Source organism: Akebia trifoliata, chromosome 8, assembly GCF_017979445.1.
Source record: "Akebia trifoliata isolate Shusen 1 chromosome 8, ASM1797944v1, whole genome shotgun sequence".
Classification (NCBI taxonomy): Eukaryota; Viridiplantae; Streptophyta; class Magnoliopsida; order Ranunculales; family Lardizabalaceae; genus Akebia; species Akebia trifoliata.
The window spans coordinates 8,269,022-8,283,706 of record NC_141382.1 but is presented as its reverse complement, the minus strand read 5'-3'; the positions used below and the strand labels follow the sequence as shown (position 1 = coordinate 8,283,706).

Here is a 14,685-nt window from a genome sequence, read left to right as displayed (position 1 = left end):
CTTCAGTAACATTGGTTTAGAATTTATGAGTTCATGGAATGATTTATTCACTTGCCCTATTCAAAAATATTGAACGAGCCAATGTGGGTGAGCTACCGACTCAGATAGATTTCAAAACTATGTTAAAAACAATTACTTCTGGAATATTGCAATTTTGGATGAGGTTGCAACCTAGGTGGGTTGGACAAGTTAGAGGGTCAATCGAAGCTCAACTCAAGTGGAAGAGCCCTCACCCAAAATTCAAATCAACGAAAGCATTGAGCTTGAGCTCATTAACCCAAGATCAACCCAAGCTTGAGCTTTTAAGCTCGAGTTGAGGGTTAACCCGAATTAGGTAGTTTTGGGGTGGGTTGGACTCATTGAACAAGCCTAATGTTATTTTAATTATCAAAGAAATATTATATCTTAAAACATAAAATACATCTTTATCCCCCCCACATAAACATATTAAACAATGTAAGATGGCGTTGCACAGATCCTAGGGTGGAGATCACTTCCTTCTAAAACCAAAAAACTGCTTAAAACTAAACGGTTCCTACTTTTTAAAACTCTATAAACATTGCGTGGTGAAAGACGGAGCTAGTAAGGAGTTGGTGGGGGGCAACTGACCCATAGAACTTTGAGACACCACTATAATTTCAACTAATCACATTTGTCCTCACTCCCTTCTCCCTCACCTCTCTCCCCATTTGAGGGAAGATCGAAGCTCAACTCAAGTGGAAGAGCCCAAACACAGAACTCAAATCAACGAAAACATTGAGCTTGACTTCATTAACCCAAGATCAACCCAAGCTTGAGCTTTTAAACTCGAGTTGAGGGTTAACCCGAATTAGGTAGTTTTGGAGTGGTTGAATGGTTGGACTCGTTGAACAAGCCTAATGTTATTTTAATTATCAAAGAAATATTATATCTTAAAATATAAAATACATCTTTATCACCCACATAAACATATTAAACAACGTAAGATGGAGTTGCATAGATCCTAGGGTGTAGATCACTTCCTTCTAACACCAAAAAACTACCTAAAACTTAACGGTTCTTACTTTTTCAAACTCTATAAATATTGCGTGGTGAGGGACGGAACTAGTAAGGAGTTAGTGGGGGCAACTGACCCCATAGAACTTTGAGACATCACTATAGTTTCAACTAATCACATGCCCCATTTTCTTCTCCCTCACCACTCTCTCCATTTGACAACCACAACCCCCCCCCCCCCCCCTTCCCTCTCCTAGGGTGGAGATCACCTTCCTCTAAAACCAAAAAACTACCTAAAACTTAACGGTTCCTATTTTTTCAAACTCTATAAATATTGTGTGGTGAGGGAGAGAGCTAGTTAGGAATTGGTGGGGGCAACTGACCCCAAAGAACTTTGAGACACCACTATGGTTTCAACTAATCACATGCCCCATTTGTCCCCACTCCCTTCTCCCTCACCTCTCTCCCCATTTGACAACCCTCAACCCCCGCGTCCCTCTCAAACGGGCTTCTCATATACTAATTGGAAATGACTTAATTATCCTTTTCTTCAACTTCTAACTCAAAAACCTCTGAATTTCTCCCTAAAACCATTCATCTTCAAGTGCTTCAATTATACAATTAACCATAGTTTGCCCTTACTACAGGAAAATCCTAGCTCCGCCCCTGGGGGTAAGTGTTGATGTTTTATATATCCATGGATGTCAAACAAACCCAACAAATTGCACGAACACGTTAAATCTGAAAATCCAGATTTAAACACACTGTCCTTGCTAACATAATAGATTTAAAATCTTACTATGGCTCTTTAAAATTTGAAAATCCAAATTTAAAATCTTAATACATTAGAAATCCAGCACAACAGTCTTCTAGACTTTATGGAAAATCTGAGATAAATAAAATACTCAAAAAATATTTTCTTTCAAATTGATCCAAGGTGTTGAGAATGGACCGCTACCAATCTCCAAACAATTAAAATCCAACGGTGGAAAATGAATGTTTTTTTTTTCTAATGTACTTAGAATTTTGTCCTCTACAAGCCTCTTGCATTGGATCATGTTTTTGGATGCCAACGTGCGATCTCACAATCCATAATAAGATAAGTAATCTTAAGAAGCTAGTCACATTAGACTCATCGCTAAAACATACCCAACGAATTGCAGGGACACTTTAAATATGAAAATCCATATTTAAACACACTTTCCTCACTAACATAGTAGATTTAAAATCTCACTAAGGCTCTTTAAAATATGAAATCTAGATTTAAAATCTTACCACGTTGGAAATCCAGCACAACAATCTTTTAGACTTCATGGAAAATCTGAGATAAATAAAAAACTCAAAAAATATTTTTTTTCAGATTGATCCAAGGTGCTGAAAATGAATGGCTATCAATCTCTAAACACTTAAAATTAAAATTCAACGGTGGAAAATGAATGTTTTTATCAAAATTTTTTTTCTCAATATACTTAGAATTCCGTCCTCTATAAGCCTCTTGCATTGGATCATATTTTTAGATGCCAACATGTGACCTCACGATCCTTAATAAGATTAGTAATCTTAAAATGTTAGTCACACTAAACTCACCATTTGGCTTTCCACTCAAAACTAAAAGATAGCTCTTTGTGCAACAACCAACACATCTCTCTTCTAAAATTTTCAACTTTGAATCACCACCCTAAGCATTCCACAATCCTTACCAACAGGTTGATTCTCTCTCTCTCTCCATGGGCCAAGAGGTTGGAGGCCAACAACATCAATTTTTTGCAAGATTTGTTTGTTTGTTTTTTTTTTTTTTTTTAAGGATTTTAAATGAGACTATAATTGTTAGAATGAGTGATAATGTTTTGTAATTTGAGAAAATAATTCGAGCCAAACCGTTTTAATGTTTGAATAGTGTGTTTTGAATATAATTTGGAGTCAAAGAACACATTAATTTGATAATCTTGATATGATTGTAATTTCATGATCTCAATTTATCGTAAGTAGTTTTACAATATTGTCCTTTGACTAAAACATATGATTGGACAAACAAATATTTATATTAAATTTTCAGGAATATTCACGTATAAGGAACACGTGTACATGTCACACAAGTGTGTAGGCACTGACATTCCCAAGTCTTAAATAAAATACAATCAATATAAGAAAATTATGTCTTAGACATGGATTAATTAAAAAAAAAAAAAAAAACTTTAAAAACATATAACTAATGGGTCGGATGGGTCAGGATCCGTTGATTCTTAAGAATGACTCATGAAAAAAACACATGATCGCAACTCTTTAAATGCAAAATCCAATGGTTGAGATATATCCTCAATCATTGAATTCTGTGTTTAAAGGGTTGGGATCATGTGTTTTTTTTTTTTTTTTAATATTTTAAAAAGTCATTCTTAGGTGATAACGGATCCCAACCCATAACTAATATGAGAGTTTTATTATATAACTTTGGGTTCAAGTTGGGTTGCCCCAGTCTCCAGCCCAATTCATGTTCAACATAACTGGGCCCAAGTTCGCCGTTAATCAGATTGAGCCCGAGTTGAGCTTGGACCAGCCCGCCCAAGTAGCAATCCTAGTTTTGGATTGAGACAATGTTTACTTTCGTACATTGCGAAGTACTAGATCATTTTGGCGCGATTCCACCGCCCAAGCCGACAGATCGACCGACACGGTGGCCTCTCTCCTCTCTCTTCACTTGGTTACAGAGACCACAGAGGGCAGAAGAGAAACAACTATGGCGTCTTCTACAGCTAGGGTTTCGCTCCGAGTAGCTTTACTTCTTCTACTTCTCCTCATCGCCTTCTACGTTGGTCGTCCTCTCTACTGGAAACTCTCTGCAACTATCCACGACATCCGAGAGAACAAACAGTCAGTTAAAGAAGGTCTCTCTCTCTCGATCGATCCATCTCTCACTTTTCTGTTCTTATGTGTCTCTCTTTAAGTTTCTTTCGTTTAATTTTAGGTCTATTGAGTTTCTTTTCGTATTTATGGTCAGGTTTCTCGCAATTCGTCATCGATGCTCGAAAATCCGTGGGATGGTATCACGATGAATCAGATCCTGGATTTGCCGAAGATCAGAGTTCGAGAAAAATCGGGGTGGCGACTGCCAGACGGATTCTTCGGGTTTTCGATTCTAAGATAAAGCAATGATCAGGTCTTTTGTACCTTTTGGTGAAACTTTTTCATCTTTATAGATGGATTTAGGGAAAATGAAGTCGTACTGTTGTTGTTGTTTGATAGATCTGTTTTTCCTGTCGTAATAATGGAGTAACCTCCCCACGTATGTGTTTAATCTGTTAATGAATTTTGATATTTTCCAGCTTATAAGAGTTTCTTAATCTTGAGTTACAATTCTTGTTCTGGCGAGTTCAACACTTATAGAACTCTAATAAAGATATCAAAGGATGTTTTTCTTCGCTAAATTTTGCAATGGATTGTGATTTGATGTGACTTGCAATAGTTTAATATAGCAGAAATGGACATTGTTGTAAACAAATTGATCGAGCACAGTTGCAGGTTTTAAATCGTGCTTTCTGAGTCATCAAAACTGAACTTGAAATTTGGTCCTAGCCAAAATTGTTGGCATATGTCAAATTGTTTGATATTTGCTTGAAGCCTTAGTTCTCACTTCTCTGAACCTCTTATTAGTAGTGGTGCTCCTGTTCTGTAGCCTTAGTTCAAAATCAGAAAAACTCAAATTTTCATTTCTTTTAAATTCAAAACCTTGCCAGTGAGTCATTTGTTGCATAGTGACAAAAATGGGTGATTTTTTGAAAAAAATGTGACTAAAACACAATTTTAATAATTGTCGATTAAATCACGATTTTTTCAAGAAAATGTCTCTTTTTTTTTTTTGGAAAAAAAAATGCTGATTTTTCAAACAATTACAATTAATAATGATTTAATTCATATTTCTTTGAAAAGAAATACTGATTATTTTTATTTATCCGATGTTTTCCCAAGTTTATTGACTTTTTCCACAGCTTTTCCCTGCTGAATTATTCCCAAACCCTGACTTTGTCACTAGGGTTTGTCGTTCGTTTTGTTATATGAGGAAAGTGAGTCAGACTGCCATAGGTTTGGGGTATCTTGTTATTGCTCAAAGGAAATTAACGAATCACAGGTTAATGTATCATATGCATGCAAGCGTTGAATGAAAGGTTTCCCTTGGGACTGAAGAGGTGTAGGCCAGAGGGAGGCTTATAGCCTTGAGTTCATGTGGTGGTGGGCCAACCCATCTAAAAAAGGATTTTATTTGATACCCAAAATAGCACTTATACTATTTTATGTCAAAAATGATGCTATTGGTCTGATGAACTTTAAGCTCCCTTCTCTTTTTTGAGGGAACTCACAAGTCTACCAATTCAAGCACTTGTTTTCTTATTTTTAGAGTTTTTGTGATTCTGAGCTCATATATTCTCTCCAATTTCGTTTTCATTTCTTCCCATGAGTTTACGATCAGACTCACAAATATAAGGAACTAAACAAATCTTTGGGAGTTTTTGAGGTATACTTATGCATTTGCTCCCCCCTCTCTTTTGTATACGTAGTGATCCAAAATTATATGTATATGTTCATGTATATGCTCAAAAAACTGTTTGTAGGAATCTTTTGTCTTTTTCCTTTTTCCCTTTATCTATCAAGAAAGAAAAAAAACTGTTTGTAGGAAGCCGTGATTGAGTAACCTTGGAAGCTGAGGAAAGAGAAGAACTAGACTTGGGTTATATTACATCTCCCAAATGATGGTTAGTCATAGTAGTGACAAGTGATTCAATCAATAATGCATAGTGGATTCTTTCATTTTTCAAATTTATATCGAGTCAAACATGCCATGTTGTATTTTCTTACTACTTCCATCCACGTCATTTTTAACCCCATTCTCTCCTTTTTAGAGTACTTGACTTGCACTAAGACATACTTTTTCTTGATGCCATTATTGGTCTTTGTTGTACTTACCCGAATCTTCTCAATCAATTTTCCTTTATTTTATCTTTTGTTGGGTCCAGCCCTAATTTCCTTGAATGTACTTGTGTCCAAGACTTCTTTATTGCTCTTTCCACCCATCCATCTCAAAATATCCTCATCTGCACTGCTCTTTCTATGAACATTGTTTCTTGACTGCCAAACATTCAGCTTCATCATATATGACTCCATACCTCCCTTGTATGTTGGATGAAAATGACATTTGTATGGTTTAAACATAAGGAGGTGCTATTCCCTTTGACATTGAAAGCATTTGCAGACATGCAGTGATTTAATTGGTTGAAATCATATGTAATCCTCTGGCAATAACAGCTCTCTTAAATATATTGTATATGTTGACACACTTGGAAGTGAAAATGATGAGCAGTGTCATTAGTCAAAGAGGTTTCTACACCTTTTGTTTATTGGAAATCATTTATGATTTTTTTTATCACTGCAATAGGATAAAAATTCGGTTTGGAATTTTTTTGTGGGCCAGGATTCTAGCAGAGCCCTATTGATTACTTGATGTTTGTTAGTCATATTTATGATTGATCTGTCATTCTTGATGTAGTTGTTAAGAATTCACATAAAAGATCTTGGCATTTTGATATGCTTTCTCGGGATGATTCTTCTTCTGATAGCTATATTCTAAAGTCTACAGAATATCTGATGGTTTTAGTTGCTTGAGCCAAGCTTACTGATGTCAACATTTGGAATTCAAATGTTTGTGTCTCGATTTTTTATTTACCGTGCTACATCAAGGCCTTTACAGAGGTTCTATTACCTAGTTTCATTGAGAGAAAAAAATTCATATTGTTATTTTGTCAGCTTCTTCATTGGATAGCAGAAAGCATCTCCAATGGACGAGAAAGCGTGTTTTTGTTCAGTTTGGGCATTTAATATCTTAGAAAAATACATTTTGCTCTTCACAGCACCTTCCATATACATTCACATCTTTCATGAATATTTATGTTTTGGTGAGTGATAAGGAACATGTTTATTAGGTTAGCCATTCTTTCCTTCATTCATTGCTGAAACCCAAGTATGAGTCCTGAGTCCAAGTGGGACTTAGATGAAAATGTAGCGACAAGGATGGATTTCTGATGGAGTTGGCCATTTCTTGGTCCATATAACTTGGATCGACCATTCGTGGGACAATTCACATACTTTATCTTTATTACACACAAAAGCCCATTTCTAGTGCAATTAGGACTCAGGCAAAAGGTCGAGTTCACTCTATAAATAGCTTGCATGGGGCATGAGCATTCTTAAGCAATGTATAAGGATTTCAGAGGGCGATAGAAGATACTCTAAACAAACGTAGTTGGATTTGCTGACATATGGAGATTATTAGCATCCACGGGCTTGACCAAGTAAGTTTCTTTTATTCTTGATTATTTATTTATTTCTCTACCATTTCCATTATTATTCTAGTGGTTATTCAGATATTATTCTGTGTAGCTAAACGGAATGATAAACCATCTTATCAAGCTAATTTTCACTTAAAAGAGGTCCCTACATGGAATCTGTCATAGTCACCGAGGTGAGATTTGGGTAAGCTGAAACTTCGAAAAAATGGGGAAAAATAAAGTTAAAATTAGGGCTATGTTACCATTTCTACCAGGTGGTGTTCTCATATTATGTGGTCTCCCAATATTAGACTACAATAATAAATCACTAAATCCCATCTTGATACCATCCATACATCCACAAAAAGTAACCTTGGGTCCACAAAATATTCATGAACCGGTCCAAGATCTGATTCATTAACCAGTCAAAATCATTAAATTCAATGTCATCCTTATTTAACATACTCAATGTCCGACACTTCATCGGAAATGATTACTATCATATTCATGAAGGTCATCTCCTCTTACTAACGTATCAAGGTCATCTTTCTTTTTTCCTGACTTGTGATGTTCGTAAAAGCCACGACTTATTAAAAAGGTCCTGGTTAAGTCGGTGAAAGAAAAAACTCATTTAACAAATTCTGAAATATTTTCATTTTTACAAATTCCGACAATATTTTACCGACGGATCCTTTTTGTATATATTTATGTGGAAATCACTATTCATTTAGCGAAATATTTTGATGAATGGTGAATTTCTACTGAAATTATCAAATTTTAGGTGTAAAAATGCAATATTTCGGTGGAAATATTTCAATGAATAGTGAACTTCGACCAAAATATTCTGTTTTTGAAAAAAGTTATAATTGTTTTAGAAAAAACTGTAAATTACACGTAGTATTTACTAATAACAAATGGCATATAGCATTCATCCGTTCGTATAAATGAATTATGATTAGCTAATTATCTATTTCATCTTATTTTAATGTATTCTAAGCATATTTCTACTTTTATATAAACATGTAACCAATCAGCCATGTTTTAATTAGTTGGATACATTAGTAATTTATTCATACTTCTGCAAAATAAAAGAGATGTAATGACGCACGAATGCAATACTTGATAGTTTCTTCATTTGAATGTTTTACATATTAAGTTGTATGTAGTCAACACAAAATTATTATTCTTATTTCCATGTAAAATATATATATTTTTTCGTTGTTGGGCTTTCAGTACTTGCACTTATGTGTAGCAAAATGTTGTCGATCTTCAATTTCACACTTCATATCGTTGTTTATTGTATTTTGATGACTTAATGAGTGTGTTTTAATGCCTATTTTATCATTTCGTACAAGGTTAATGAAAATTTCTTCAGTATTTTTGTCATTTCTACAAGTTGTATTAATTTCCACACTGGTCAATATATTTTCATTTCCAGACTAAAGACTAACCAAAATCGAAATTTAATACCTTGATCACAACTTTTTCAATTAGTCGTCGAATTTGATGACTATGGAATCTATGGGTTATTCTTACTAAAGAAACAGGAACGATCTAATAAGTTTTGATTCCCCTCAACCCAGCTTTGAAGTGTGAAACGATCTCGTACTAATAGAAAAGACTTACTTTCCGCAACAAAAAATGAAAGAGAATCGAACCTATTCCTACATTTGCAGAGTTGAGACCAAGAATGTACCCTATTTTTATAATATAGAATAGGTACTAACAACCATGCAGATTTTACACACCCTCCTTGAACGTGTCCTCGTATATTATGTGGGGGCCATGTGGCACTCTGACCCATGAATGTTTTCCAGCCCCTTTTTTTTTTTAGGGTAAGAGAGGGTTAGGCTGACCCCAAGACCAGATATATTAAAATAAAGGGACCATTACATTCTATAGTAAAAATTTCCTCTCGCGTCCTCACTAACTAACTTATCAATCTCTCTAGTTAGGGGTGGGGAAAATTCAATCATCATCACTTCATTACAATGGGAAGTCAAAAAATCAGCTATTCTATTTGTTTCCCTAAAGCAAATAGAGAAAGTACAAGTCTTAAACAGAGTTCTTAGTCTTTGAATTTCTTCCACTAGCCTACGCACATACCACGGGTTTTGAAAAGAACCTTGGATGCATCTAATAGCTATTGAGGAGTCGGCAGCAACCTCAATATTTTCAATGTTCATTTTCATGGCCATAATCAATCCCTTTTGGATTGCTTCCAACTCATGATAGATTACCGATTTACCTTGATAACCTTCTGAAAGTAACCTTACTGCATTGCCTTGATTGTCCCTAATTATAGCTCCATGTCCCCCCAAGCTACTCTTTAAGGAACCATCTTTGTTGAGCTTAAAGAAGTTGGAGGTTGGCCTTGTCCACATGCATCTCACGGGAGGTCTATGTACGAGTGAGGGGTCTAAATCCTAAGCTTCAGAGAATTTTCTATTAGCGTCAGTATCTTCCACTTGATAATCGGAGAGCCCAAACCTGAGTCTTATATCGTTAATAATGGAAAAATACACATCTTCCTTAGGCCTCGAGGTATTGTTAAAGATCCTTTCACACCACTCACGCCAGATATGATAGATGAAGGTGGCAAAAACAGCTCTTCTAACATGATTGATCCACTTGAAGAATCTTAAATCCAAAATCAGCTTTGGTGTGATGTATTTGAATCACAAGCCCAAGCCTATCTCAAAGCCATGATAAAAATGTTTGAACCAATCAAGTAGAAATCATCAATCAGGTGTTAGGGTCAAACATTGATTGATCTGTTGGCAAAGGAAACCATCAATCAAATTTGCAAACTAACTCCCATATTTACAAGATGTGCCCCCCAAGAACCTTAAATCCAAAATCAGCTTTAGTGATGTATTTGAATCACAAGCCCAAGCCTATCTCAAAGCCCATGATAAAAATGTTTGAACCAATCAAGTAGAAATCATCAATCAGCTGTTAGGGTCAAACATTGATTGATCTGTTGGCTAAGGAAACCATCAATCAAATTTGCAAACTAACTCCCATATTTACAAGATCTGCCCCCCAAGTATTTCTCCATCTTTTCATGAAACGGTTTAGTGTAGCTGTTCTGCAGGTGTAAGGAATAACTTATGACTTCATGCATAACGCAGGGTAGAACTTTGTATTATCTGTCTTTTTTGGATACAGACATTTTTGTTTGTTTGTCTTCTTCTTCTCTCTAACCACCAGCTTTCGCCATCTTTTTGGATACAGACATAATTGGTTGTTTTCTCTCCTATTTTATAACCCACCAGCTTCACCATCAAAATCAGAGAGTGGTCCGAAGTAAAAGATGGATGGAAATTCTAGCTTGGCACTCAGATTCTCCGGTTCATCGCAGCTTTCTGATCTTATCAACTTAGATCTCTCTGATTCAACTGAGAAGATAATTGCAGAATACATATGGATCGGTGGGTTGGGCATGGATCTCAGAAGTAAAGCAAGGACCCTTCCTCGGTTGGTTAATGATCCTCACAAACTCCCGAAATGGAACTACGACGGCTCAAGCACTGGTCAAGCTTCCGGACAAGATAGCGAGGTCATCTTATACCCAAAAGCAATATTCAAAGACCCATTCAGGAGAGGTCACAATATTCTTGTAATGTGCGACACTTACACGCCCAATGGTGATCCAATTGTGACAAATAAACGATACAATGCAGCAAAGATTTTCAATGAACCTGATGTTATTGCCGAAGAGCCTTGGTTCGGTATAGAGCAGGAGTACAATCTTTTGCAGAAAGAATTTAGATGGCCGATCGGTTGGCCTGTTGGAGTATTCCCAGGTCCTCAGGGACCATACTACTGTGGTGTCGGTGCTGACAAGGTCTTTGGCCGTGACATTGTTGATGCACATTATAAAGCTTGCCTTTATGCTGGCATCAGTATCTGTGGCATCAACAGTGAAGTTGCACCGGGGCAATGGGAATTCCAGGTGGGCCCGGTCAGCGGCATCTCAGCCAGCGATGAATTGTGGGTCGCCCGATATATCTTAGAGAGAATTGCGGAGATTGCAGGTGTCGTGGTATCCTACGATCCAGAACCAATACATGTGGACTGGAATGGATCAGGAGCTCACACAAATTATAGTACAAAGTCCATGAGAGATGATGGAGGGTATGAAATTATAAAGAAGGCCATCGAGAAGCTCGGTATGAGACATGAAGAACACATTGCTGTTTATGGTGAAGGGAACGAGCGGCGTCTCACTGGACAACGTGAAACAGCGAACGTCAACACTTTCTTGTGGGGGGTTGGAAACCGTGGGGCATCAATTCGAGTTGGTCGAGACACCGAGAAAGCTGGAAAAGGTTATTTTGAGGATCGTCGTCCTGGATCGAACATGGATCCATATGTGGTTACTTCCATGATAGCTGAGACTACTATCCTTTGGAAACCACAGACGTAAGGGTTTGTGGTTTTACAATTGTAATAATAATATAGATTATTAATTAGGCGTGTTTGTGGTTTTCAGTTCGGTTGGTTAGATGTTCTTCCCTGTTTTACTTCAGTAGTAATAATAAAGGGTGGGCTTGTGATTTTACAATTGCGATTAAATTGTGATTTTTCGATTTGGCAGTGTACCTGTATCGACAGATCCTTCGAGTTTTACAGTCCTTAGAGATCTCTCTATAAAAAATAAAAATAAAAATTTTAAAAATAGAAAAATCCTTAATGACTTTGCCCAAAATAATACATATATATACCCACAAAAGAATTCGTCTCGGGGAGTGCAGCCCCTAAGGCCTGAACCATACCATGGGCCCGGCCCAGGCCCAGACATTTAGGAATGTTCTCAAGGTTTTAAAACTCTGCTGAATTCTAGATGACTGAGTGACTCAACTTGAGAGTTGAGAGTAGCCGTGACTCGTCTGAGATCCAGTTAATCTGAGTTGACATTTACCAATTTATTGAGCAAAATTGACAGAGTGGACTGGTTATGGTTTTTAAGTCCAAAATAAATAAATAAAAGTATTTTTAGAAAGTTTAAATTTTGTTTTTTTTATTATATATAAAATGCTATTTTGTAATTGTGCTTCAATTAATCGGTACATAGTATAGTGTTTTATTTAAATATAAGTATGTATTTTTAAAATTCATTTTAGTTTCAAGATAGGATGACTGAACAGAGTCAATATGGTCTCCTTTATTATGTTTATTTATTTATTATTATTGGTTAACTCATTTTTAAATAGTACAGTAAATTGATGTTGGCGGATTTGAACCAAGTCTCTAGTATCATCACCCAAAGACTTTACCAACTAAGCTAATTGGTGCGTGCATACATACCTTTATAAGACTGGCAACGCACGAACATTATTACTATTATTTTATTTGCTCATATTATATTCAATTTGACAATTGAGAGATTTTTCTTTTAGAGTAAAGTCAATTTGGGATTTGACATAATCCTGACTCAGCTTATAACACAAAACCCACGTGTATTGAGGAATCTCCTATTTACAAAACTACCCTTAGTAAGTTTTGTGTGATTGATCATTTGAGATTCTGTTAAATTCTGGATTGACATTTCTGAACAAAAAATCTCTCAATTTTTTCTACCTACTTCTATGTCTCCTACCATTACCCATGTGTAGGCAATACGGACTTAAACCCGGACCATCTTTGTAACCCAACCCACAGACCTGTCCGTAAAATCCATCTGGAAAAAGTTCCTCCCCACGAGAATTCTCTTTAAAATCATTTGACATGTGATGAGTAACCTCATTGATTGGTGTGTTATAAGTAAAAGATGGCGTGATAATAGAATTCTCTTACTTTAATAAACAAATCTCAACTCCCAAATCCATTTACATAACTTACAGTCCTCCTCCAATTGATTACCCAAATCCGTATCATCTTCTTTTCAATGGATCCCCACCAAATCTTTGGGATAAGACTTGGATGGTGATTATATTATCTTTTCTTTCCGACAAAATCAAAACTAGAAACACTAAAATATATATATTTTTTCCATTTTTTTTGTTCTTCCAACATGATAAAGTAGGAGGTCAAGTTCTCTTAACCAGAAAAGATTCATTAAGTCATTATGGTTAAAACTTACCTTATGAGTGATGGTGAAGTGGCAGTAAAGTGATTTGAGTTCTTTAGTTTCTTATTATAAAATGTTTGACTTTAACAATAATGGTAATATGGAGAAGATAATTTTGTTTAAAGGCCCACAGACTTAAAAATGCCCCTCATTTAGGAGGGGATTTGTTTGTTTTTTTAATCCACCTCTTAATTGTAATTTATAAAGAGAATCTTGTGGGTCTTAATCTTGTTTTGAGCGAGTCAAATAATTCTAAATCGATCTAAATGAATGTTAAAAATATATAATTATATTCGTACATGTTCGTCACACAATCATATTTTTATAGTGGTCCTATAAATCTAATTATTAAAAGAGTCGTGATTTTCTGACTCACGCCTCCTTACACCCCCTGACCTGGCATGGGCTAGAACTATAGATTTTTTCCCTCGGGTACACAGTTGTACATCCTCATAAATATGTGCAATTGTGTATCCAGAGGAAAATAATATATGATTCTAATACATGCTATACCAGTGGGCGTGTGTTGGGGTTGGTAGGGGGAGGGGGGTAGAAAATCATTATTCTTATTAAAAATAATTTATTTAGTTGAGAAAATAACAAAATAGTCGAATCTAACGATATCTTGGGCAAGTCAATGTGATAGGTGATGCATAATGGTTGTCTTGTTCGGGTGCATCTCTAAGGTTGAGATGGTTTGCTTGAATTGTGTCGGGAGGAACAACTTTGTGGGGCTTATTGACTACATGGATGTACACCCAATAACACCAACACACCAATCAAACTAATGGTGATTTCTAGTCATTGGATTTGAGCAATTTTGTTTAATCATGAGGCGTACAATGCATCTTGTTCTTCTTGATGAAATCCATTACGAGGGGAATAGAAGGTGAATTAAATGTATTCATTCATGTTTTTGTGAATATTGAGATACTCACTTAGATTAATTGTTTTTAAACCGGTTGCATGCTTCCTGGCAATCTGAGGTCTGTTTTTTGGAATCTGAAATCTGAAATCTTATTCTGGAAAAGTTGTTTGTTTATCATTTTTAAAAGCTTCTGATTATTAATCGAAAAACATAACATGTTATGCATAATGAAACCATTCACACATTTAATTTCGATTTTTAACATATCAAATACCCCAAAAGTATTGTTTTCAATTTGAATTCATACTTAAGAAATTATATTCCAATAAGGTAATACTCAAATAATAAATAATTATTCATTTTCTAATTGAAAAATATAGAGTTTTAGGATTCGTATAATAATATAGGGTTTTCGAAAACAAAACGAGAGAAAGGGGAGAGACTTTGACAAC

At 35.7% G+C, this 14,685-nt stretch overlaps 1 protein-coding gene and 1 pseudogene across 3 annotated transcripts; both read left to right on the top strand.

Annotated features, from left to right (window-relative positions):
• The first annotated feature begins 3,610 nt into the window (after nucleotides 1–3,610).
• LOC147395893 (Low-density receptor-like protein) lies at nucleotides 3,611–4,326 on the top strand. Its single transcript, XM_086450305.1, has 2 exons — nucleotides 3,611–3,857; nucleotides 3,971–4,326. The coding sequence occupies exons 1-2, from the start codon at nucleotides 3,710–3,712 to the stop codon at nucleotides 4,123–4,125; spliced, it is 303 nt and encodes a 100-aa protein (XP_086306431.1). The 5' UTR covers nucleotides 3,611–3,709; the 3' UTR covers nucleotides 4,126–4,326.
• Nucleotides 4,327–4,477: 151 nt separating this feature from the next.
• On the top strand, nucleotides 4,478–11,859 carry LOC147395892 (glutamine synthetase cytosolic isozyme 2 pseudogene; annotated as a pseudogene). 2 transcript variants are annotated; one of them, XR_015180482.1, is made up of 2 exons: nucleotides 4,478–7,313; nucleotides 10,568–11,859. The product of XR_015180482.1 is annotated as a glutamine synthetase cytosolic isozyme 2 pseudogene, transcript variant X2 (transcript). The 2 variants fall into 2 exon arrangements; XR_015180481.1 differs by having other exon boundaries at nucleotides 10,527–11,859.
• The last annotated feature ends 2,826 nt before the right edge of the window (nucleotides 11,860–14,685 follow it).